This window comes from Cyphomyrmex costatus, unplaced genomic scaffold, assembly GCF_001594065.2.
Source record: "Cyphomyrmex costatus isolate MS0001 unplaced genomic scaffold, Ccosl1.0 scaffold70, whole genome shotgun sequence".
In the NCBI taxonomy this organism is placed as follows: Eukaryota; Metazoa; Arthropoda; class Insecta; order Hymenoptera; family Formicidae; genus Cyphomyrmex; species Cyphomyrmex costatus.
In genome coordinates this window covers 1,350,249-1,375,329 of record NW_017280267.1, presented here as the reverse complement: position 1 = coordinate 1,375,329, position 25,081 = coordinate 1,350,249, and the positions used below count along the sequence as shown (strand labels likewise).

The window sequence follows — 25,081 nt, the reverse complement described above, 5'->3', positions numbered from 1 at the left end:
AAGAATTGTAGCAACTGGAACATTACAAGTAATTTTGTGGATTGTATGGCTTTATATATACATATATATAATAATAGTTGTTATAGAAGATAATTAGGAAGCACTTGATTTTCGAAGACTAGCAAATCGGAAATTAATCGATGATGTTGCATCATAGGAAGACGCGCATTGTATTGTTCGCGGAATCACGTGGTGCATGTATTATTACCATGCTACTTCGGGACCAGTCATACTTGTAATTTCATATCACGTGGTTGATCGCAAAAATACATACTTACCGCATCGGAGATCTAGAATATTGTCTCCGGACAATCGATCGATCGATTTTGGTTCTGAAAGTCGCATTTAAAGTTTTGAGATCCAAACCAATACAGCTTCGATGACTTCAATCTATCATAATAAATATATCCTATAAGTATACGATCTCCATATCAATCCTCACGATTTCGCGATAAATAAATTCAGAGTTCAACAAATTATAAACTCGTTGAGATTATTTGAATTATCGTTAGGAGTATTCCATTGCTTTATTTGAATTCCGCTTTCAATCTGATTCGTATTTTCTTGTATTTACTTTTCCTGAGTCTGTCTCTCTTCTTATTTAGCTATTTAAGACAAATAAATCGATAACATATTCATGACATGCACAAAAAAGAAATTTCACAGTTATTGAACATTAATGCGCGATTAAAGAATTAGAGTGGAAGAGTTTAAAAAAATTTTTTAATGAAATACAATGAATAATTGTATTTAGAAAAGATCAATGATAAAGTAATGATTTAAACAACAAATTTGATTTTTAATTATATTCAAAATTATGCGTTAATTACACGCAATTCATGATACTTTTAGTATCTTCGAAAAAATTGTAACGATTGAAATTGTCGTAATAAAAAAGTATCCATTCACGATAAATAAGCAAGCTGTGCGTTGTGTGTTTTCTTCTACTCATTAAATCTCAAGTAAATATAAGAATAATCAAGAAATGATAATCTATTAGCAGAACGATTTGTCATATATGACGATCAGTGTGTAAAGAATATTAATCATTTCGCCGATTATTCGCCATTGATTCGACGCGAAAGAAGATGGTTAATTTACAACGTGAAGAAAATGTGTCTGAGAAACAAATATGGAAACACTAAATTAGAGTATCAGTAAGACAATATTTTTCGACTCGCTTCTGAGACGCAAAAAAAAGTATTTAATTATCAAGAAAACTTTGTAAAAGATATTCTAATAAATCGAGACTAAACCCTTTGGAAAAGACATTGTTGAGATTTACAAAATAGATTTTACACAGAAAAAGTTCATCTGAGAGATTAATTCGTAAGGACATCTGCCGGAAGAACATTTGGAGAAACACTTTCAGCTACAGTATTTATAAAAGAAAATATATGAGAGAAAAATTCTTGACAAGATTGTACTCGCTAGAAAGAAATTTTCTATGAATATTTTCATAAATGTGTATCCACGTAAAATATACTTAGAAAAAAATATCAGTAAATGAGAAATATTAATGAAGAGATAATGAAAAGATTCGAGGAAATCTTCTGTAAACGTTCTAAAACTTAAAAAAGTAACACTATTAGTATTGTCGATTACGTATTTATGTCAAAGAAAAAGGACATGCATATTATATACAATATACTTTCATTGTCTTTTGCGAATAACAATCTCTTTTCTTTCTTGACTCTTTTTTGAAAAGAAAAAAATTCTTCGAAAAAAAAGGGTCAATTGTAGAAACAGCCATCAGCTTTCTTTCTTCCATCTTGATCGATCGTTCTTGATTTCCAAAACCTTTAAGTGGGGAGCACAGACTTTTGCATAACGCATAAACCATATACATAAAGAATTTGATTGGTCTATTGACTCATGCATAAGAAAATGGGCCAATGAAATTCCTTATGCACATGCTTTATGCGTTATGCAAAAGTCTGTGCTCCCCGCTTTAGGCCTATCGCACATGAAATGCATAACTGTGCATAAGCATAACATAAGGCCGCTGGACCAATGAACATCCAGCATAAAGACGCCATATTGATTAATATAAGATGCTCATTGGTCCAGCGGCCTTATGTTATGCTTATGCACAGTTATGCATTTCATGTGCGATAGGCCTTAAAGCTTCCACTGCTAAATTCGGTGGCTATCTTCCCTTCCTAGCTGAAGAATGACACTCGAGGTAGTGTTCGTGCAAGCGCCGCGGGGTGTCGCGACGCTGAGCCGGCAAATTAAGCGTCGCAACTTTGGCTTTACGTAATGTCGACCTGTTGCTGCTACCAACACCGTCGGGTGAGACTCGTCAAGGTCGCGAACCGCGGAAAACGCGCTGCACACCCGTAACGAGACGTCGCCGCCGCTGCAGCCGATGTCGATTCTAACTAATCAAGTGAGAAGCAAAACGTTCCACCAATCAAGTTGAACGAGCGGAAGCCTTTGAAGAGAATAAAGCGGGTGAAAAATGACTGAATAATCCGATAAATCGATCAATTTGCCAGGATTCAACGGATCGAGGAAAATATGCAGACGTGAGTAAACAAGAACGAAGAGAAGATTAAGATTACTTAAAAGATTAAGAAAAATGTGGAAAATCGAACGTGAAATTGAGTCGGACGAATTAAAAAAAAATTCAGCGATAAAGTAAAAAAAAATTGAAAAATTCGTTACAAAGAAAAACCTGTGTATAAAAAAAATAAATTGTACAATAGTCATTATACATAATAAAGTTAAAAGAAACAGAAAAAAATTTGAAAAAAAAAATATATATATATAATTAAAGAGTGAAAAATTGATATTCGATAACAAGACGGTAAACTGATCAGCTTTTTAATGAAAATCGACATGGGTCGAACATCTCTGGAAACCAGTTTCAGAAGAAAAGACTAGAAAGCTCAAATAAAGGTACCACAAAGAGTAAAATGAATGTATTATATGAGAGTTGCTTGGAAAGTTTTGAAGGGATCAGGACCGAAACTTAAGAAAACATTCACGATAGTCCGGTGAGAAGGAGACAAAGCCGAGAAAGATAATCAACCGTTCTTGAAGAAAACATCCATCGCCTCAAGGCGATACTCGTGTCTTACTCGTGGAGGACGTTGCAAGTGTCTTTTCCTGTCGAGATATCATCAGCCACGTTTCATCGTCTTCCTGGATCAGCGATCGCATCCGGACGACCTTCGCTGAAGCGCTTCGGGAATTCGCGTTTACTAAAGTTTCAGTCTCGCGCGCGCGCGCGTGACTTTCGTTCTCATTTATTGTGTTAATGAAAGTGTCCAGCAGCCTGTTTTCGCAGACTCGTCGCGACTCTCAGCCCAAGCGGATGCGCATTCCCGATTCTTGCACGTCGCTCCTCCTCGTCAAAGTAGACATTTCCGGATTTTCACGTCTCAGGTTGGTTATTGTTCGTGTTGAACTCGCGGACTCTGGACTTGCGAACGAATTTGATTCTGATGCCTTATGCGATGCCCACAATAGAGCGTGATGTAAGAATATAAGAATGTAAGATTACGATATCCATTGCGCCTAATAGCGACCGTACTTGAGACTGGCATTAAATTGACAAATTTCTAATAGCGGTCCATCAAATTTAGGGTAAATTTTTTATTGGTCACACATACACACACATTCAATGAAGCACTTGATATTCTTACATCATACAATGGAGTAGTAAGCCGTAAGAAATTGACCAATCACAGTCGAACGTGAGCAGACTTGACTATGATTAACAAATTTTTTACGGCTTAAGACTGTATACTTATTTTTCATTGGGATTTAAGGCGTAACACCACTGTAAAGCGCGAAAATGAAGCGTGTTTTTGTAATTTTTTGGGGGGTGGAAGGAGAAGAAGGAGGATAATGATAATCACGGATATTGTTAACCATGTTTTGAAGTGTTCAAAAAAATTTTTTTATTTAAAAAGATTACAAAATAGCGGCTCAGGAGTCATTCCCGCAAGTTAGGTATTATTCGAGGCGCTCCGCAGCAAGCAGCATAAGTGCCGCAAAAATGAATTTGGAACAAAATAAAAAATTTTTTCTTAATTTACATGAGTATAGCTAGAGAAGTACGTAGAGGATTTTGAAAATATTAATTTTTGATTAATTGGTGGTCATTTGAATATAAAGTTCGATTTGTGACCTAAAAAATGGGTACTAATTCGTACATATAAAATCTAAATTTCAACTTATCGTAAATCCGCTACGTACTTCTCTTCGGAATGTTGTTTTAAAGGTATGGTAAAAGGTTGGGGTGAAAAAAATGAATACTGTTTCAGTTATGCTGCTTGCCGCATTGAAAAAACGTGTTTCGAGAAAAACGCGTTTAAAGTTTTGAGCTATGTTATAGATAAAAAAAAAAGGAAAATTCTGCTATTACAAAATTTTTAATATTAATCTACAATCCCAGGACCATAAAGCTGCCCTTCTATAAGACATCTATTAATGTATTACAAAAGCTTGAAACCAACAAGTAAGTCATTAGGCAGTACCCTCGCAGTAGGTATCCAACCGACGCAGGTAGTCGTTCCGATGCAGTCCGACGCGTTCGATAAAGAGCTCGAAATTTCGAGAAAAAAAATTTGTTTCACGAATTAAACTTTTTCTCCGTATTCTCCAAGGTCCAAAGGATTTTTTAAGCAAGAAAAAAATTTTTAAGTTTTTGAAAATTTTACAGTGGTGTTACCTCTTAAGGGATGCTAGAGTGACCAAATTATGATATTACAGTCATAGTCAATATCAGTATAAAAATCTCCGAATTGACTGAACGCGCGGAATCAATTTCTTTTATAGAAAAATTCTTTTATAGAATTAAAGTAGATATTTCTTCTTCTTCTTTTACGTTAGACCTCTGATCTGTAATGCATTATGGGACAGTTTTAATACCGATTCCGGATGACGGATTTTTCGAGTGGTGTTTCTGCAGGCAAGAGTACTCTCGGAAAGTTGCCGGCTTTTTCCAAGAGGAGACACGAGCGTAAATATGTTGGTTCCTATACCTGGGATGGAACCTGAAACCTCTGGCATAACAGACCAATGCATTGTCTGCTATATGCTATGCTCGTTTTCTAAAGTAGTAAAATTAGGACTTTTTTTATTTATCTTTTTTCGATTTTAATGTAAAGTCCACTGCAGCACCTTCTAATTTTACGTCTACTTTGATCCTGTAAAAAGATTTTTTATTTCGTTTAGTCAATTTAGAGATTTTTTACAACTGTAATATTAATAATTTTATCACTGCAGCATCCCTGAAATTCGTGTCAGACAAGTTGATAGTAAAATTGTCTATCATGATATGGATTCGCTGTATCGAGATTAATTAACTGAAATAAAACCAGGTACTATTATTAATCATAATCGTTCATCCATGATTTCTGATACAAACTTTATAATATTTGATAATAGAGGATCTAAATGAAACAAAAGTATAGAAATATAAAATTATTGTTTAAAATTTTATTTCTAAAAAAAGTCGATTTGTTTAGACTTGTATAACGATAGGAATATTTTTATATTTTCAATACATATTGTAATATACTGTGAAATGTACGAGCAAATATATGCAAAAAAGATAAGTTTTTTCTACTTGTTCTATTTGCAAAGTCTGTTACATATACTACTGCATATGTAATATCTACATATACTTCCACACATCCATATGTAAATTCTTCGATAATTTATTTGTATCAGAGAGAGAAAACGAAATATGACACTTTTTTAATAACCGCATGTCTCGAAAAAACAAAGATGTATGGAAAAATCTAATTTTATATTTTCAACTTATTTTTGGATGTGACATTCCAATTGTATCTTTAATTATATAATCCTCTATTATATGTGGAATCATGCTCTTTACATGCGATTCGAATTTTTTTAAGGCCGCGTTCAGCTACTTTACTCAAGTATTGTTCGGAAATATTAACGGAATGTTAAATAAGAATAAAATAATACCTGGATACACTCGAATGAAGTTTCTGAATGCAGCCTATGTAAATTATTAAGACTATTAAAATACAACATGTGTTAACAAATAAATTGATAGAGTGAATTGCTTAGACAACATATAAAATGTATAAAATATTTACAAAATATTTGTAAATATTTGTGTGGTCTTAGATTGCGCAGATCATAAATATTTATGATGATAAATATTTATGTTCTTGACCTGGGAGGTATATTAAGTTTAATAAATATTTATTACAAATATTTTGAAATATTTTTTGTAAATGTTACAAAATGTATAATTCAAGTAAAAAACATTAAAAATGTTTGTATATAATATATACAAACATTTTTAATGTTTTTTACTTAAATATAAACAATATATTGTATTATATCAACTCATCACCCAAACAGCACAGAATATTTATGATAAATATTTATTACTGTTCACATTTTTTAAAATGTGTTATATAAATATTTTATATAAAAAGCTTTATTCAAAATATTATTAAAATACAGGTTAAATATTTTATGTAATATTTAACCTGTATTTTAATAATATTTTGAATAAAGTTTTTTTATATAAATAAAACTTTTTATATAAAATATTTATATAATTTTAAAAAATGTGAACAGTAATAAATATTTATCATAAATATTCTGTGCTGTTTGGGTGATGAGTTGATATAATACAATATATTGTTTATGAAAAAATTATAACGTATTATTAATGCGCTGAAAAAGATTAATATAGTTTTCATATGAGGATTTAATATGACATTATTGTTATTATTATCTGCTAATTAGATTAGAAGACGCCGAATGTTTGACACTGCGACCCTTCGCAGGATTCAAGACTTTTGGACGTGGATAGGACAATGAGCGTCAGAATTGTTGTGAGCGTCACTGAGCTCACGAATATGGACGCCAAAGATCGCTATGTCGTCGAGGGCATTGGTGAGTTTTTTTAATTTGCCATGAATGATATTATTTTGCACTGAAATTTAAAAAGAAGATTACAAGTAAAATGGTATCGAACTGCGTTTTAAATGTCGAACTCTCTTTTTATCGTAATAAATTTTAATTTTTTGTAATATTAATTTTCGAGTTTTGATCCATGGTTTTTGTATTATATTTTTACCTACTATCTAGATATTTTATTATACGAAACCAAATATTGCTTGATCAAATTATAGATAACCATTATTCAGATTGTGCTTTTTAGTAAAATACGTCGCACAATGATTTAAAATCTGGAAAAAATTAAAATCTAAATATTGAATTTTAACTTTAATTTTTAAAAACCAGAATTTTTGCATTTTCAACAATGAAACAACGTAATGAACGTATTACAAAATGTCAAAATTATTCTTATTACATCAATTCTATAAATTATTGAAAACTGATATTCTATTATGTCGGTAGCACACACTTAGACGCTCCTTTTATTATTTTCTATAGATTATAAACATATTATAAAGTAAGACACACCGATCGCCTAACATTTCTATATCGAAAACTTTATTTATGATGTAAAACATGAAATTTATAAATATTTACATAAAAAATGCCATTTACATTTTTTGTGGTACTACATATATTTAGATTAGAATATTGTTAATGCGATATACAAAAGAATTAAAAATGATGTTATATTATCAATGTTAACAATGTTTACACTTATAAAAAATATACACGCACTAAATTATTCAACTTAAGCAAATATTTCTAAATTATCAGTGAACATCAAAATAATAATTGTGAAATAATTATTAATTACCGTAATAGATAATTAGGGTATCAATAACTTGATGAAGATTAAAATAAAAATTTGAAAATATTTATTCGGCCAACTCTTGTCCAGATCTTTCAGAACACTGCACATTGATTTGAACATTTGATTTCATGAATCCTTTGCTCATCAGGATTCATTCGGATATAAAACGATTGTTACGTAAATGATGTTACGCGATGCAAAAAGCAACGCAGCAAAAATAGTGAATAAAGGATAAGTTAGCTTTTTGCATATAACGACCGTTCTTATTTGATATCATTCTAATGGCTTTCAGGTAGATCGCGCGACCCGCGTTTCTTTTGCTCGCGATAGCGAGAATTTATTATGGATTGAAAAAATAATATATATTTTCAAGTATATGTTTTATACACACAAATATTTATCTATTACGATGCCTCCTTTGGGAAAATCTACTTTAAATATAGTTAAGGTTTTTAAAGGTAATTAAGAGTTTACTTAAAACTGTTTGAGATAATTTAAGGTGTACAAAAGATTAATTTCAAGTAATTTAAAAAAAACTTTAAAGTATTTTAAGATTGATATTAAAATAATTTTAGAAAAACTAAAGATTTTATTATTTCTTCTGTTGCTGGAATTTTTTAAATGTTGTTAAATTTTGAAGTAAGCCTAAATTAATGTAAAGTTTTTTTGCAAGCACAGTACGTAACATCGTCACTAGAGGGACGTGGCGGTGCTACATTTTCTCGTAAGATTTATACAGGAAACAAAAGGTACAGCGTCATAAGATTTTTTATTCGTCTAATTACGAAATAATTTTTTGATGGCGAACTTTTTTATAAATAAAAAAGGCTTGCCTTGAAATTTAAACAAATTTATAGTTTTTAAAATTATTATTACAAAGAAAAACTTCAAAATTGTTACTTTTTACAATGTTTAAGTTTCTTTGTTCCTATCACTTTTTTCTTAAATAAGTATCAAAGTGTTTAAATTTACTTCTAAGGTTGTCTTTACAGTCAGTTTTAAGTGTTGCTTTTTTTCTAAAGTAAATTTTCTCGAGGGAAATATAAAAAAGAAGGCGCGGATTTCTTTGTACAGACTTGTAGAAAAACTGCACATTGTTTCTGAAAGTTACGAAAATTTTTCTTGAATACGCTCGCGCTTGCTAAAACAAGTATGTCGACGCGTCACGCTAACAATACACCCGCTAAGTATCGCTCGCTCGCGCGTTTACACGCAATTACGCGAATTTGCGCTCGAATCGCGACTGCTAACGTCGTCGGCAAATAAATATCCGTACGTCATTTACGGGACTCATTCACACGCGACAGATGAGGCCTGCAAATGGACCGTGCTACGAGATCCGACCGTCATCCATATGACGTTCAACTGAAATTTGTTTTTGACATTCACAGTACTTTTGTCGCCAGAATTTCTTATTAGTAGTTCAAAAGAGCTAACGTCTGCTTGCTTTGCATATTTTTGAATTAATTCTTTCTAAAGTAACGTTCGTGACGTCTGACTTTCCGAAAGATAACTTCCATTTTTACGAACGCAATATCTGCACACTGAGAAAAAATATCTTAATTTTAAAGAAATATTTCTTCGCTTGTATTTAAAGAAAATTATTTCTTTAGATCAATGAAAATCTCTTTAAAATTAAAAGATATTTTTTTACAGTAACAAAAGTCTTAACTTTAAAGAAATTTTTATTGATCCAAAGAAATAATTTTTTAATATAAGCGAAGAAAAACATTTCTTTGAAATTAAGATATTTTTTTCTCAGTGAGTGTTCTCCAAAATATTTTATTCCATATTACAACAAATACATACCATAATACCTGATAAATTTTAATAGGCGTAATATTTTGTCATTTTATGTCCAAAAATATTAATAATTTCTATCAAGTTCTCTGTACTCCGATTGAGAGACGCGCTTTGTTCGATCTAGATATCGGATTTATTATTCGATCTGCTAAGCAGATACTATTGCTCGGCGTGATTAATAGATCTTATCTGTGTAAAAAAACCGGTATAATTACGCCAACACATTACATAATCTGCTACCGACACTTGCGGCCGTCTGCGCATCGAGAATTTATACGCCCTCACGCGTTTGTAGATATTTGCCGCGCGAATTTATTGCCCGTTTCAATCTACGTAATTGTATAATAATACTATTCCGTACTTGAAAGCTATTAAAAGATCTCTGACTATTGAAATAGAAATTTAATTCACATTATCATTTAAATTAAAAGTTTTTTTTAATTTGGATTATTTCTTATTACAGGAAAGTCAGGATTGTATCAATTATTTTAATTTTCATTGAAACTTCATGAAAATCTTTTAAAGTTTTTTGGATATTGTTTCTCATCTTCGAAAACTCGGGATTATGCAATCTAAAAATCGCCGAATATTGATTTCTATTAAATTTTTATTAAAATATTTTTTTTTACTTTCTTCCCACAGAGCTCTAAGAATTTTTTTACAAGTTTTTAATACCGCATTTTTTCATATTGGTGAAAATAATTGTTTATAAGAAAATGTAGTACTTAGTTGATAAAAAGTTCTGAAAAAATTCTTAGAACTCTATGAGAAACAAATTAACAATTTTTGTCTCTTGCTGTTTTTCAATAAAGTTAATAATACTCGAATAAAAAATTATTGAAAACCATTATTGAGCGATTTTTAGAAATTAATATCTTTATAACTATCGGCGGAAAATTGCAAACCAGTAAAGGATTTTTCGATTCAATTTAGTCCGCTCTATCAGCATACAAAACATTTGACAGTTATTCTGGAATACTCTATCATATATATACCTCTAAATCTAAATTCTAACTATAAACTGTTTTAACTAACTAAACTAAACTCATAATGGTCAAAAATCCATAAATATAAGTCGCGCGCTTGCACTTGGGGGTGGGCCGGGCAAATTTGGATATTTTTATAAATTAATATCTCGTTAACTTGCAAAAATTGTAAAATGGCATTCCAAAATACACATACGACTGGGAATAAATATCAGGATATACTTTTAAACAATCATTCATCCTAAGCTATGTTCACATCTAGTGTTGTTTCACTTCTGATGACCTCGTACAATCTGAGAACACACATGACGGTTACAGCTTTCAAAGATTCAGAAAGAATACTCTGAAAGTGTTTGGAAATTTCCAAGAGAGTCAGCAACTTTATTTGCATACGCTTTTTTATTAGATCCCTGAGCGTTGTTTTTTTTTACGAGAAGAAGCATCCGTCTTGTGGCGAAGCGCATTTATCTCATATATAATTGCATATAATTATATATGTATGAATTACAATAGGTCATACACAAGAATATAAAATACAATAATGTATAAAAATATGAATCATTGTATATATATTATATAAATATACATAAAATGAGGAATTTAGTATAATTTTATGAGTCAGATAGTGTTATACATAATATTATTATTATTTGACATTTAATCTGGATTATTTCTAAATTTTTTATAATAATTATTTAATTAAAAATTTGCGGACATTGCTTATTATTTTAAAAAATTCAGGATTGTAACGCGTCTTATATAGAAATAAAAGAGAAACAGATTTTTTTACTTTGGAGAAAAAGTAGAAAACTATTGTATTTTGTCAATCATAATGATACATTTAGGATTCCTGAAAAATACAGAATTTATGTTAAATATATAGAAAAAGATATTGAATTTTTCTTGATATTCGTTGTTAAAATATTTGATATCTAGATCAAAGTATATGTACATTATTTCTTATAATTATTTAAACAACATATATATATTTTTTTACTCTGATTTTATTAAATGAAGGTCCATTACTATCTGTTGTTAACATAATTGTTACTAATATAATTGTTTTGTTATATATTAGTTATAATTGTATGTATTCTAAATTTCGAGTATTGAGACAACGTTCTGGCATAATATCAATTTAAGAATAGTTGAAGATAGTTCGTTGAATGTTATCTCACTAATTTAAATTTGGAATATGTACATATAATTACAACCAATACAACAAAAGCAGTCAATTATTCTAATAAAGTATTGTTTCTGTTAACAACAATATATGAAACACTTAGGTACTTAACTTTTAAAATCATAGTACAGTAACAAATGTTAGTTGAATAATTATGAATGGTATAGTAATCTATGACCATCATTACTTAGCTATTGTATTACATTTTGACTTTTATAGGTATCTTTATACAAAAATTTTTGGATAAATAAAAAAACTGAATTCTAAAATAATAGCATTAAAATCGTCAACTGTTCCAAGTAAATTTCAATAATTAAGTAAAAAGCTTTCAAGTAGTAAGAAAGAATTACTTTTTATTGCGTATTTTATATATTCGAAGTTTCTAATTCTTTTCTATCATTTTTATTTTTAGTGTCGTAATTACAATCTTGATATAAACCTCTTATTCGTCACTCTTTTAAAGTCGAGCTGTTTAGTATGTTAATTGTAACATCAGTACTCCTGTACTTTAATTATTTCCCATACTTTTTGATGGAAATGTGGTTTACAACTTTTGTTACGTAATTGATTTGATTAACATTCGAGCGTCACATTAACTATTGAAAGATTATATCTACAGTGAATAATAGGTACTCCTTCACATGATACAGCATAAAATTTTGTAATCTAATCTAACGCAGTTGAACTGTAAGAAACAAAAGGGATGGGGAGGAGGAGAGGTAGTGATAAGCGAACAATTACATTATCGGCACATGATAATAGGCAGTGCCCAATTAGCTTTATGACGTTCTTTATTCCAACTACTCTTTCGCTGTCACGCATTTCTTATCACGAACCTTCGCGAGGATGCAAAAATAACTCATCCATGACATTGAAACACGTTAGTAAGACATCTCGAAAATTTGTTCGTGTAAGAAGTTATTTTAAACTTGCTAATGTGATGAATTCCAAAGATATTCTCAATTTTTAAGATTCCAAAATTTATAAAGATCAGAAATTCCAACGATTTCTTTATTTAAGTACATCTATTTATGTGTGATTTAAAAAAGCTTGAGATATAAAAATTGATTTAATCAATTTTGGAGCATTTTCAATAACACAACAAAATTGGACTTTTTCCTGCGATTTAGAAAAGAAAAGTAGTTTTTTGCAATATTATGCATTGAATCCAAATCCGCAAATTACAATGCTCTATCATGTTGTGAAAAAGATAGGTCTCAAATTAAAACTTAAACATTATATTTTAATATGAAAATATCGAATCTTTTAGAACTATTGAACCTCTGATGCATGTTGTTTTAGAAGTGGGTATAGTCACACAATGTGCTATAAGTAAAACGATATTTTTAATGCGAAACTATTGCAAGTAAAAATTTCAATCGTAAATTTTACATATAGGAATAAAAAATTATATTTCATAAAAAATTATACTACTCGTCGTTGTACGCGACTATATCCACTTCTAAAATTATCATATTGAAAATATATGCAGAACATCCTTAATCTTATTTTCTCATAAATTTAACAAGTAATCTAAGCCTAATATTTTATGTGTTGTACGATAAATTTTTACGCTTAGAAATCCGAGAATCTCTCTGCTCTGTAGCCAATCAACAGGCTCGAAAAGCCTTGTCATAAGACAACACGTACGACACACATTAAATATCGGCCTAACTTGTGAATTCTACGCATAAAAAACAGGAAACTATATATACTGTAGATACTCTTCTGTGGCGGCTCGCCACCAGAGGTCCAAAAAGGAAAAGACTCAAAAGGAAGAGACTCGCGCCAATTCTCGCATGTACTCGAGATACGTGAGATCTATTCATATAGCACCTCGCTCTAATTTAAAATAAAATACATATCGCGAATTATTATATTGCTTCTATATAAATATCTTATTTATGTAGAAGTAATATAATAATTCGCGATATGTAATTTATTTTAAATTAGAGCGAGGTGCTATATGAATAGATCTCACGTATCTCGAGTACATGCGAGAATTGGCGCGAGTCTCTTCCTTTTGAGTCTTTTCCTTTTTGGACCTCTGGTGGCGAGCCGCCACACTTCTTTTGTAAACCGTGTAAAAAATCATCCAAATATGTATAACCGATAGATAAAAATAGGAATATTATGTTTTACAAATCTTCTTTGTATTTACCTTTATATATTGTAAGACGAAATGTTAATAATGATTAAATTATCGTTTCTAGAATTTAAATAAAAATAATAATTTAAATATTATGCATTTTAACTTCTAATTCTATGAATTGATGTTTTTAATCTTTATCCCAAAATGTAAGAAGTAATACACTTATATTGGAAGTTTCATGTCCGCAGAATCTAGTAATCAGAAGCGGAACGCCGTGTCGCGCGCGCGCACGATTAATGAAATTCTTCACGGTTCTCGGCGGTAATTGCAGTTCCAAGTTCAAGGTCGTTATGCTCCGCGGCATGTTCCGCTACTTTCAGGGATGCTTTTCTGTACATATCTGTCGATAGTTGCCTGTATCATTGTGTTTTGCGCAACCTTTTTACCATACAAAATGAACAATACACATAATGACACTAACAACTGTTGGCAGACGTGTACACACTAAAAGAAAAGATTAACTGAATATGTTATAGCATTTTTAATTAGTTGTAGCAGCCAATTTTACGGGTGTCCCAGAATGACCGCCAAACGTTTTGAGTGCTGGTAGAACAGACTAAACTGAGTCAAAAAATCCTCTTCCATTTGCAATTTTCGCAATAATTAACAAGATATTAATTACTAAAAATCGCCGTAGATATATTAGTTTTTAATAATTTTTTATTAAAGTACTATCAACTTTACAGAAAAACAGCCAGTGACAAAATTTGTTTATTTTCTTCTTATAAAATTCTAAAATATATATATTCCGAAAAAATTTTTAGAATTTTATAAGAAGAAAATAAACAAATTTTGTCACTGGCTGTTTTTCTGTAAAGTTGATAGTACTTGAATAAAAAATTATTAAAAACTGATATACAGTGATTTTTAGTAATTAATATCTTGATAATTATTGTGAAAATTAAAAAATGGTAGGAGATTTTTTTATTCAGTTTAGTCCGCTCTAATCAGCACATAAAATATTTGGCGGTCATTCTGGAATATCTTGTATATTGCGACATTGCGGATAGGCTAATATAACTAAAAATTAGCTGTCGCAATAAAAAATGAGCTGCAGACAATTAAAAATATTATTCCGTATTTTACTATCTAATTTGCTACAGCAACACACTCTGATCTTTTCTTTCAGGGCATAATAACATCCCAACCCCTGTACTCTGTAACTCGTTATGCAATCGTTATGTGCTCATGACGTCAGTTACGCAGTTATTTTGTATAGTAAAAAAACCGCACAATATTGTGTTGTGTGTTTACAAACAACAGTTGAGCAGCTTTTTTTACTGTGCAAAATATCTGTGCAACTGTCGTTGGAAGCACATAACGATTGCATAACGAGTTACAGAATATGGGAGGCTGAGGAAGTAACACCATCCCACGTGCCAGCGTGTCACGTGTGCGTCCTCGTGGCAAGGTAAATAAATCAAATCCTTGCACTTTTTATTCGCTTTAGATATGTGCAAACACGTCTCAGTGTCGTTAAACATGCGAATTCCTAATTGAATCTGAAAACACATTGTGTTAAAATTCTCTCGCCAATCTTCGAGGGGATAACAGATTACCGTTTCAGATTCTTATGTTGATAACAGGAAAATTATAGGATGTTAAAAAAAGCTACAGCGAGGAATTGTTATTACATCATGACGTAGTGTTAAGCAATTAAATCCGCTTGCTTTGTGTTCTTGCCGCAGTTTCTTTAATTTCCACGTCGTATATAAGGATATTTTTATTTTACCGATTGCGAATAAATTCTAGATACATTCTCGATATTTCTAGGCTTTAAGAGCTTGCTGTTTGGCGGACAAAAGGACATAAATGCTATTTTATCTTATCACGAAACGTTAAAAAGACGCATGCTGCTTACGTAACGCGAACTTGTTTCTTTTTTTGCAAAGTAAATTATCATATAATACGAATGTCGACAGCTCTGTCTCTATAAAAACTAAAATATTATTAATTTTTTATCTAACACAAAAACTAACAACTCTATAAATTTTTTGTAGCTTTTAAAATCTACAGCTTCAAATTGAATTTCTACGTTTATAATCAAGAAATCAACAATCATATCCTATTAAAAATTTTGGAGCATATGTATTCTTAAGACTTATGATTCTGATGAAAATTCATTTAATTAATATATATAATTAATAAGGAAAACAAACGTGAGCATTGATCGTATTTGTCTGCATTCTCAGAACTTTTTAACATTGAGAACTGACAATGTACATCGTATATCTCGATACTGTTGCTCAGCAAATCACATTTAGATTCTAAGCACTGACAGAAGATTAATTAATAGCCAGCTTGTTGGAAACACTATACATTAGTAGACAATAGTTATTGGACAATTTTCAAGATGCAGCAGCAGGAAGCTGCTGAAATGATTATAATGGAGACGATAACAACGTGACTCACTCGTTTACGCTTAATAATGTTCGTAGTCGACGATTACGCAAAGCGGACCTTTAACATTTCGCTCATTAACGGAAATGTGATTCGACGAATAAATCGCCGTGATGTCATGTTACGACGAGATCATGAAGCTTGAGAGCAATGAACCGCTCATTTGCGCGTCATCTTTTGTCTCAAAGTTAGGAGATCTAGAGATTCCAGAGATAACTTAGACTATCTTTTACAATTTATTCTGTGTGCTTTAATGATGTTTCTTTTTTTTTTTTTTACTACTCCTATACAAGGTGTTGAGATGTCGGACAGTTGGCAGTACGATACAATTTCTGAACACATCCAGATGGCGGGAAGGTCTACACTCCCTATACGTGTACTTTTGCCCTCCCTTCTTATACTTACAACACGTCATCTTTATACTCTTGTGCTATTTGTTCACGCACGCACGTGGCTCTTATATTATTAAAATATACGATCGCTTGTTTTCTCTGGACCTCCTGTGTTTTCGATCCACCCGATTCCAACATGTCCGGTAAGTTTTGATAAAGCGCTCGTGTAGATAGAGTGAACCAAAAAAATGTCAATGATTTAAAAAATCCTCTACCGTGTTGCAATTTTTGCAACGGTGAACAAGATATTAATTTCTAAAGATTAAGCGGGCAAAATCGACGCATAAAATAACTTTGATTTCTCTCTTCTCTCTCTCTCTCTCTCTCTCTCTCTCTCTTTTCAGAATTCTTTATGAAATATTTAAAAAATGTTTCTTAAAGAACTTTTAAGTCGATTTTAAACGTTCTGCTCATTGGATAACTATAAACAAAATTTAAACGAAAACTGTAACATGGTAGAAGACTTTTCAACTCATTGTCAGTCAAAACTTACTGGACACTCTGTATGTAAATATCGATGTAATTCGTAGAATTACCTGACAATAATTTTTTTAAAATCATGTATATATTTATAGCTTCTTTGATATTTAGATGTCAATGTTAAAAAGATGTCCTGATATTTATAAAATTAATCATGTGAAACATTATACAATGAATCATTATAATACAATGTGCTAAGTAGTATACCAATTAAAACGATAATTAGCAACTGACGTAATATTACAGGAATACGATATCGGAATTCTCTCACGAAGGATTTGTACGTGCGTGCGTGTACTGAACACAAAATAAGAAACTTTTTATCATATATTATTTTGAAAGTATTCCGAATTTATACTTATATTTATTATATTCATTAATACATTCATACTTATATTTTGGTACTATTTTTACAACATAAGTCGAAACAATATAATAAAAAATGATAACAGTATAATTAAACTATAATTATATTATATCTATATAAGAAATTTTACAATCAAATATTTAAAATTTAAAATAATTAATAATAAATAAATGAGGTAAAGGACTCTTAGTATAAAACATAAAGTAATAAACTAAAAAGACAAATTAAGAGTCATAACATTAAAATTTTTAATCGCGTAGAGTCAAAAAAAAATAAAAGGGAAACAATAAATTTCAATGAAATAATTAACAACTCTAGAAATTGATTCTTTACTGTAATACGAGAACATAAACAATTGATTAATTACTTTTCCTAATAAAAATAAGCGAAAATATTTTGTACAAAAAAAATTACGAGGAACTATTATTTTCATTCTTGTGCATACATTTTTAAACGATATACGAATGCCGAATTTGAATTTAATTGTTTATCAGTTTACCGCGAGTATTTCAATTAATTGTTAATATATATTTATTAACCGAATTGCAGCGAAATGAATTAATAAGCTATTAATTTTTATTCTCTTATTTCCTCAACATTAATTAGTTGACCAAAACAGATCGATTTCAAATTAATTGACATTGCGATGTGTTTAATTAGTGACTACAATCGTAAGCAATTCTGTATGTTTTGATATTTTGGATGTAAAATTGGTAACATTTTTGATGATTTATTGAAACTCGTATACACTGAGAAAAAATATCTTGATTTCATATAGAAATATTTCTTTGAAATTCAGATATTTCTTCTCAATATACATAATAATTGATCATATATGATTTACATACATGCCTATATGCAATACACTAAAGTTATTTGATTATTCTGTATCTGTAATTTCTGTATAGATATGCGGCTAGTTAATTGCTAACTTGGCAGACAGATTTTGCATCGTGTGTGCGCAAAAATTTCCATAGAAATTGTCATATTCCGGTGCACGAGAACGCGACGTGATATGATTCGAGGCCGATTACGTCTTCGTTGTATTACGTATCATCTCGGAGGAAAGCCGTCCTGTTACATGTTAGGTAATCGATTGGCCGCCATTGCGAATCCTCCATATCCATATTCATCCATATCCATATTCATATTCGTGTCCATGTTCATAACCGTCGCTTTTTTTATATAAACTCGAGAAAACGATGACCTGTCAAATAACAAATTGTACGAAATGCTTCAAAAAATGTACACGATGCTGAATGATTAAAGTTGTTGAAAAAGACTCTAGAATTCTAATTATATATATACGATATGTATATCTATATATTTGAAAATTTACTTTAAATTATATGAGTCATTTTCTAGTAATTTTTTAAATAAAACTTTCATATGAAAAAATTCAAATGGTTTTTTTAAACTTTTAAGAGATTAAAATTTGAAATACTCTAAATAGAAACGATATAATAATGATGTATAATTTGTGTGTATATTAAAATGACCAATTCTCTAAGAAGGTAAAAAGAAACACTAAAAAGTTCAATATTAATTAGCGTACTTAAATTTTAATTAAGATTAACATTTTTTAAATAATTGTTAACAAAACACATAAACAACATCATATTAATTATTATATTTGTAAACAACTAATAATACTTAATGTATAACATCACATGAGATCACAACAAAAATTACGTTACGTTACGAGAGAACACATTTTGTTTTTTAAAGTTGTACTTTTCTACTGAATGTATTTTATGAACAAAATATTTGGATTTTTAAACAAAAAAATCATAAAATTCTTCACATATTAGTTAAAAATTTTATTTCACACTTATTATTTTTACTTATTATTTTACATTTATTATTTTTACACTTAAAAGAAGGATACTTTAGAATTATATCCAAAATTTGAGCCGCGTTGTAAAGTGGAACGAAAAGTTGAAATTTGGGACTGTCCCTCGTAATTTGGGATGGTTGTTCACTAAGATATTATATAATAAAAGTATATTTAATTTAAAATTACCTTAGTCCAAAAGAATCTCTCAAAATAAAATTAACATTAAGCAAACATTAAAAATTTGATTTTATTTGTGTTGTCAATTTCTTCATTCGAATTTTTAGTTAGGTGAGACTTTTTCTACGAACTCGAGTGCGTTCTTGAGACATTGCGAGTGCATCAACATCGGTTATGGGATATGCTTTATGGCAGATTAAAACACGCCTACATAAGGATGCAAGTGCAATTATGCGCGGAAGGTCGTCTGTAGAGTACAATCTGGTCGTCGGTTCAGGAAAACGTTGACGGTCGTCCGCTGACGCGCACGATGATAAATGCCAGTCACGTATCGAATGCTCTATTCGGCATGCATCCGTATTTGAATGGAGTTATTAGCCGCCTCTCAAGGTGCCTATTAATTCGCGAATATACTCGTCTCACGGTTTTGATAGACTTTCATTTGACAGTTCGATCACGAAGCATGATTAAATCGAATAAGTCTTCCATCTCTCTTTCTCTCTCTCTTCTTAAACTTTTATTAAAAGAACGATTTTGCTCAAGTATATAAAATTCAGTTTGATACATATTTGAAAATAATATTGCTGCTGAACTATATATTGGGTCGGTGGAAAAAGTCTTTTTAAATATATGTAAAAAAAGGGACCTTTATTTTTAAATATTCTCGTTAAAAATTAACGAAATTTAAATTTAAAAAAAGGGTTTGTAAATTAAAAATGTCTACTTTCGAAAGGTTATTATATTTTTTGAGTTTCTGTGAGTTCGGTAATTTTTACATATAAAAAACTACGACCTGACAAAGATAAAAAAAATTTTCCTTTCACTTTGCGAGTCTTTCACGTTTCCACATTTGCGAAAATTTTGGACTACCTATGGTGAAAACTTGAAGCTTTCCCTAAAAAAATCGTTTGTTTTAAATATTCCTACGATTTTTTGTTCCCGAGTTATTCGTGATAAAGGAAAGAGAGAGAGAGAATTTTTTGTAACATTACTTTTATGCTGGAATTTTCTACATAATTATTTATTTATTTTTATGGTCCAGTCAAATTATTTTCAGGTCTTTATCTGTAACGAAATTTTTAGATATTTTAACGCAAAATCTTTCTTTTCCCTATTGTAAGTTTCAGAACTCGATTCTCAAAACAGTTTCAAGGATTCGATAAGATTGAAAAATAATCCAAATAACTTTACGATTCAGAGAGAACAGATGATAGTAAAACCCTAAAATCTCAAGGATCTCGGAATTAAAAGCCTTAAAAAACGAGCAAACATTTTATTACTTTTCTTAAAATGAAGGACAACGGATTTCAAGGATTCGAGATAACAAAATCTAATAACGATATTGTTTTCCGATCTGCGGTCTGTATTCCTTGATAACTTTCTCTGGTTCTCTTCTTTCTCTCTTTCTATGATTTGATCTTTGTGATGTCTAATAAGGAAACCGATTCTATAATCGAAATAACTGTCACAGCGTAAATTATGTGACGTCGTGACATTTTCCAGTTACAAAACTAACTGGTTATATTATAATTACGTATTTTCTTTTTTCTATTTTTCCTTTTATTGCGTATACTCGCTTGAACGGGAAAACGCGATCTCGCGACGTAATTCGCGAATTAGAGAAACGTAACGCGCTTCCGCTTGCGTTCTAACTAGTCCAAGCGGTCTCAGTGTCGTCTGACATCGGGCTTATCGTGAATGGAAACTGAGTCTGGTTCACGCGGCCCGAGCACGGCAAAAAAGAAAAGTGGGCCCGGAGGACCTTCGATCAGCCAAAAAGTCTTCCGCATCGATACAAAACAGGTTTCTCATTGAAGATTAAGTGAAAAAGATCCTTGGACAATGGCGCGTATCGGCCACGCCGATCGGTTTCTTTCAGGGCTAATTGAAGCGTTGCGTTGTTTCAACGACGATTCATAGCGATCTTGAGTCAACCCTCTATTTAATTCTTTCATTGAATCACACGAGAAGCAGAACTGTTTGATTATTTAGACTCGGCTTTCTGTCTTATCACTTATCACTTTATAATCAACACGTTAGGACTGTCCGAAATCTATTTTATTTTTTTAAATAGATTGAAATATATTGTTGAAATCTAAAAGATACGTATTATATATTTATAGGTATGTGTGATTTCCCACAAAAGTCTTATATTTGATTCTGCATCATTAAAACAATAAGAAATATAAAAATTGTTTTAAACAAAACTTTTATTAGATCTAATATGTGATGTATTTAAATTTTATTTTTCAAAATGCTTGTAAAATACATTATTTATGTATTGTGCTTTATAATATTATTATATTACTAATTGTACACTATACTCAACAAAATTAAAACGTTACCTGTTCCATCCTGCAAAAATAGGCAAAGATAGAATAACTTCGTCAAAAATCATCATAACTACCAGATGTTTAAAAAAACATTTTAAAGCATAGTTTTGTTTGTTTTTATTTTTTTTTACGAGCAATTAAAATAATAATTTTTGAGTTATGTCGATATATTGTATTAAATAATTGATACAATTATTAATTTTTTAGTTATAATATTTAAGGAATCATTTTATTCGTTTATATTAAAAAGTGGATACATAGAGAAATGTGTTTATTAGATTTGTGTAGTTAATAACATATTTCAAGAAAAATTAAATCTGGACAGTGACAGTGGAAAAATAAATGGACTTTTTGTAGTTACTTTATAATCGGGAATATATTTTACTTATGTCAAATATTGTATTTACTGAAAAAAAATCCACGTAATTTTACGTAGAAATTACATGTTTATGGAAAATTGGATTTTTTTCAATATAATTTAATTTACAATTAGCACTGAATTAAAATATGTAAAAAATTAATATTTGTTATGTATTATAATACTTCGAAGCACTTTTTTTAATTCTTTGCAATTTACTTATTTATACATATACGTATAATTTTATGTTCATTTACATATTCACTTATTTTCAACGTAGATTCTCTTGGTGAAAAAAAAACAATTGTCGCGCGAGTTAGTCATAAATCGGTATACGCTGCAGAAACTGCATGCGAAGATTAATGTGTAATGGCAGCATTAATCGCACGCAATTAAACACGCGATGTCGTATCCCTTTGTCGAGTGTGTTTCTAGACCACGAGACTTCGTAATCGCCGTTTTACCTTGACGTTGCTAAAAGCGAGACGAGACGGGATCAACGACGACGACGACGGTACATTGAATGCAAGTAGTAGAAACGATTATTACCATCGCACGCCTTAAGCGGATCGCCATCCAATCCGATGGCATATTATTGTTCTTACCCGCGCATTTTTATTGTAAATTATGCGCAACGCGAAACATAAAGGCCGAGTCCTCGCGCGGAAACAAAGGCGATTCGCTGCCGGTTAATATCTGGCTATTATCGGACGGGTATTAATCTCTGACTCTCGAGCTTATTACGAGTACGTGACGCGCCGAAACGCGACGGAACGACAGAATTTTGTCGCGTTATTTCACAGGGACTAATGAATTAATCTAAAATTTAGGATTTAATGTAAGGTTGAATCGGTTTAATTGCATTAATTGATCACAAGTGAATTTTTAACTATAACCTTTGCGTTGTAAAAATTAAAATATTTGTTTTTTTTTTTACATGCGTGCGCATTTTGTGCATTTTAAAAAAGATAACTTATTTCAGAGCAAATATTATTTTCAGAGGAGCGCTTTATTTTAAAGAAGTATTGTCATCCGTGTATTTGTTTTCAATGAAATGCGTAAGATGAAATTGAATGAAGTTCAAAATATCAAAATGAGAAAAACATTGAAATTACTTAATGTTCTCGGAACGTATCTATTAATTTAATCCAGAATTATTTAACATAATTCGATTAAGATTACATTTTAATCTACATCTTTGTGTTGTAAAAACGCAGTAAATTCCTACCTTTCTGAAAAAGCATAGATATTTCCATTTATTATACTATTAATTATCACAAATACGCATCTTACTGTTTGTCATAAAGTAATCTATCTAAGTGTCTCCCGAAAATAGCATCTTTTTTTAGCATCTGTTCAAATAAGATACGTACTCGTACGAGATTGAAAGACCGTCATTTAGGATTTCTGATAACACTGTTCTCTTTCATATTGTTCTTATCATATCTCATTAATTTTTAATCAACTGATGCATCACCATTTATTAGATATTAGTTTTCAGTTTTTCGATATAGTAAAAGACTGTTAAACGTGATAAAAATTACATACATTATCAGAAAGAAGCTTTTTTACATTTTATTTGATTTATTAATTAAATCGAGAATGATTATATGAGATTATAATTTAACATAATTAGCCAAGAGAGTATATTATTATAAAATAAAAAAATCCCTGTAAAAACCTATTCAAAAATTGTCTGTGAAAAATAGATATATTATCAATTCAATTACCCAATAATAATAAATCAATATAAACTTATGCATTAAAAAGTATACTCAGTACCGGTTTAATATATTTGAAAGTACATGTGTGCAGGTAGAGTTTAACGCATTTATGATCTTTTCATGTAAATTTTAAGTCGCATGAAACAGGCTTAAAATGATTAAAATGATCAACGGGAGCGTAGTGAATGAAGCAGGAACTTGTCTGAGTCACATTAATTGCATTCTTTTTGTAAATATATTATCAATAACATGATGCCTTGCTAGTATATAAATAATAAATACAATAAGATGTAATACAGAAACAATATACAACGTAATATAATAAGATCATTAATATTTGCATACACAACATATTTAAACATTTATTTATAATGTTATTAAGCTAAGAAGTCGTTATTAATATGTTTTTCTTATTTAATAGTTGTTTTTATGTACATTTTTACAAATATTGTATTATATTTTTCATGAAGTCGCACTATTGTAATAATTTCCACATTGTAAAACATTGATGGTCAATTATATTTTAATACAACGTGGTTTCTATAGGTATTTCAAGTTGCTGCTTCACTATTCCTTTTCTAAAATTAAAGTATACATATATTATTATAATATGTTTGTGAAGTTTAATATGTATAAGGTGGAGTTTATGCCGAGAATGTTAAAAAGTTTCAAAATTGAGATCTCTGTTTACTATTTCTTAGTCCAATATGGTGGTCTAAAGCCGTAATCAAATCGTAAAATTTAATTTGCTTCGTATAAAAGTATATTGCTGTGCAATATATTCGTGTAAAAGGTGTGCCTACGAAGTAGTAATCTACAGACTCGTAATTCGTACGAAGAAACAACATGGGGTTCTTGGAACGTGGAAAGGACTTGGACATCCAATTAAAACGTTATTGTTATACGAAAATTTGTGTATGTGTGGCATGCGTGAGATATTGATGCAATAATTGATAATATATAGCGGTGTGTCAATGACACATAAATCGTCCGTGTATAATTCCTACTTACACTGACTAATCGTCTTTAGGATCCCCTTAACTGTGACTGAATATGTGAAGAATATGTTGAGCAGTATGGAGAACATATACAATATAGATTGGAAAAAGAAACCTAAAGTGACAGGCAGGGGGAGAGAGAGAGAGAGAGAGAGAGAGAGAGAGAGAGAGAGA

At 30.4% G+C, this 25,081-nt stretch overlaps 1 protein-coding gene across 2 annotated transcripts in view; it reads left to right on the top strand.

Moving 5' to 3' along the window:
- The first annotated feature begins 2,737 nt into the window (after positions 1-2,737).
- Positions 2,738-25,081, top strand: part of LOC108780501 (uncharacterized) — a 92,757-nt gene continuing 70,413 nt past the window's right edge. For both annotated transcript variants that reach the window (XM_018548249.1, XM_018548248.1), the window contains exons 1-2: positions 2,738-3,393; positions 6,748-6,897. In XM_018548249.1, the coding sequence (XP_018403751.1) occupies positions 6,819-6,897 (79 nt within the window). In that variant the 5' untranslated portion in view covers positions 2,738-3,393; positions 6,748-6,818. The remainder of the gene's footprint in view (positions 3,394-6,747; positions 6,898-25,081) is intronic.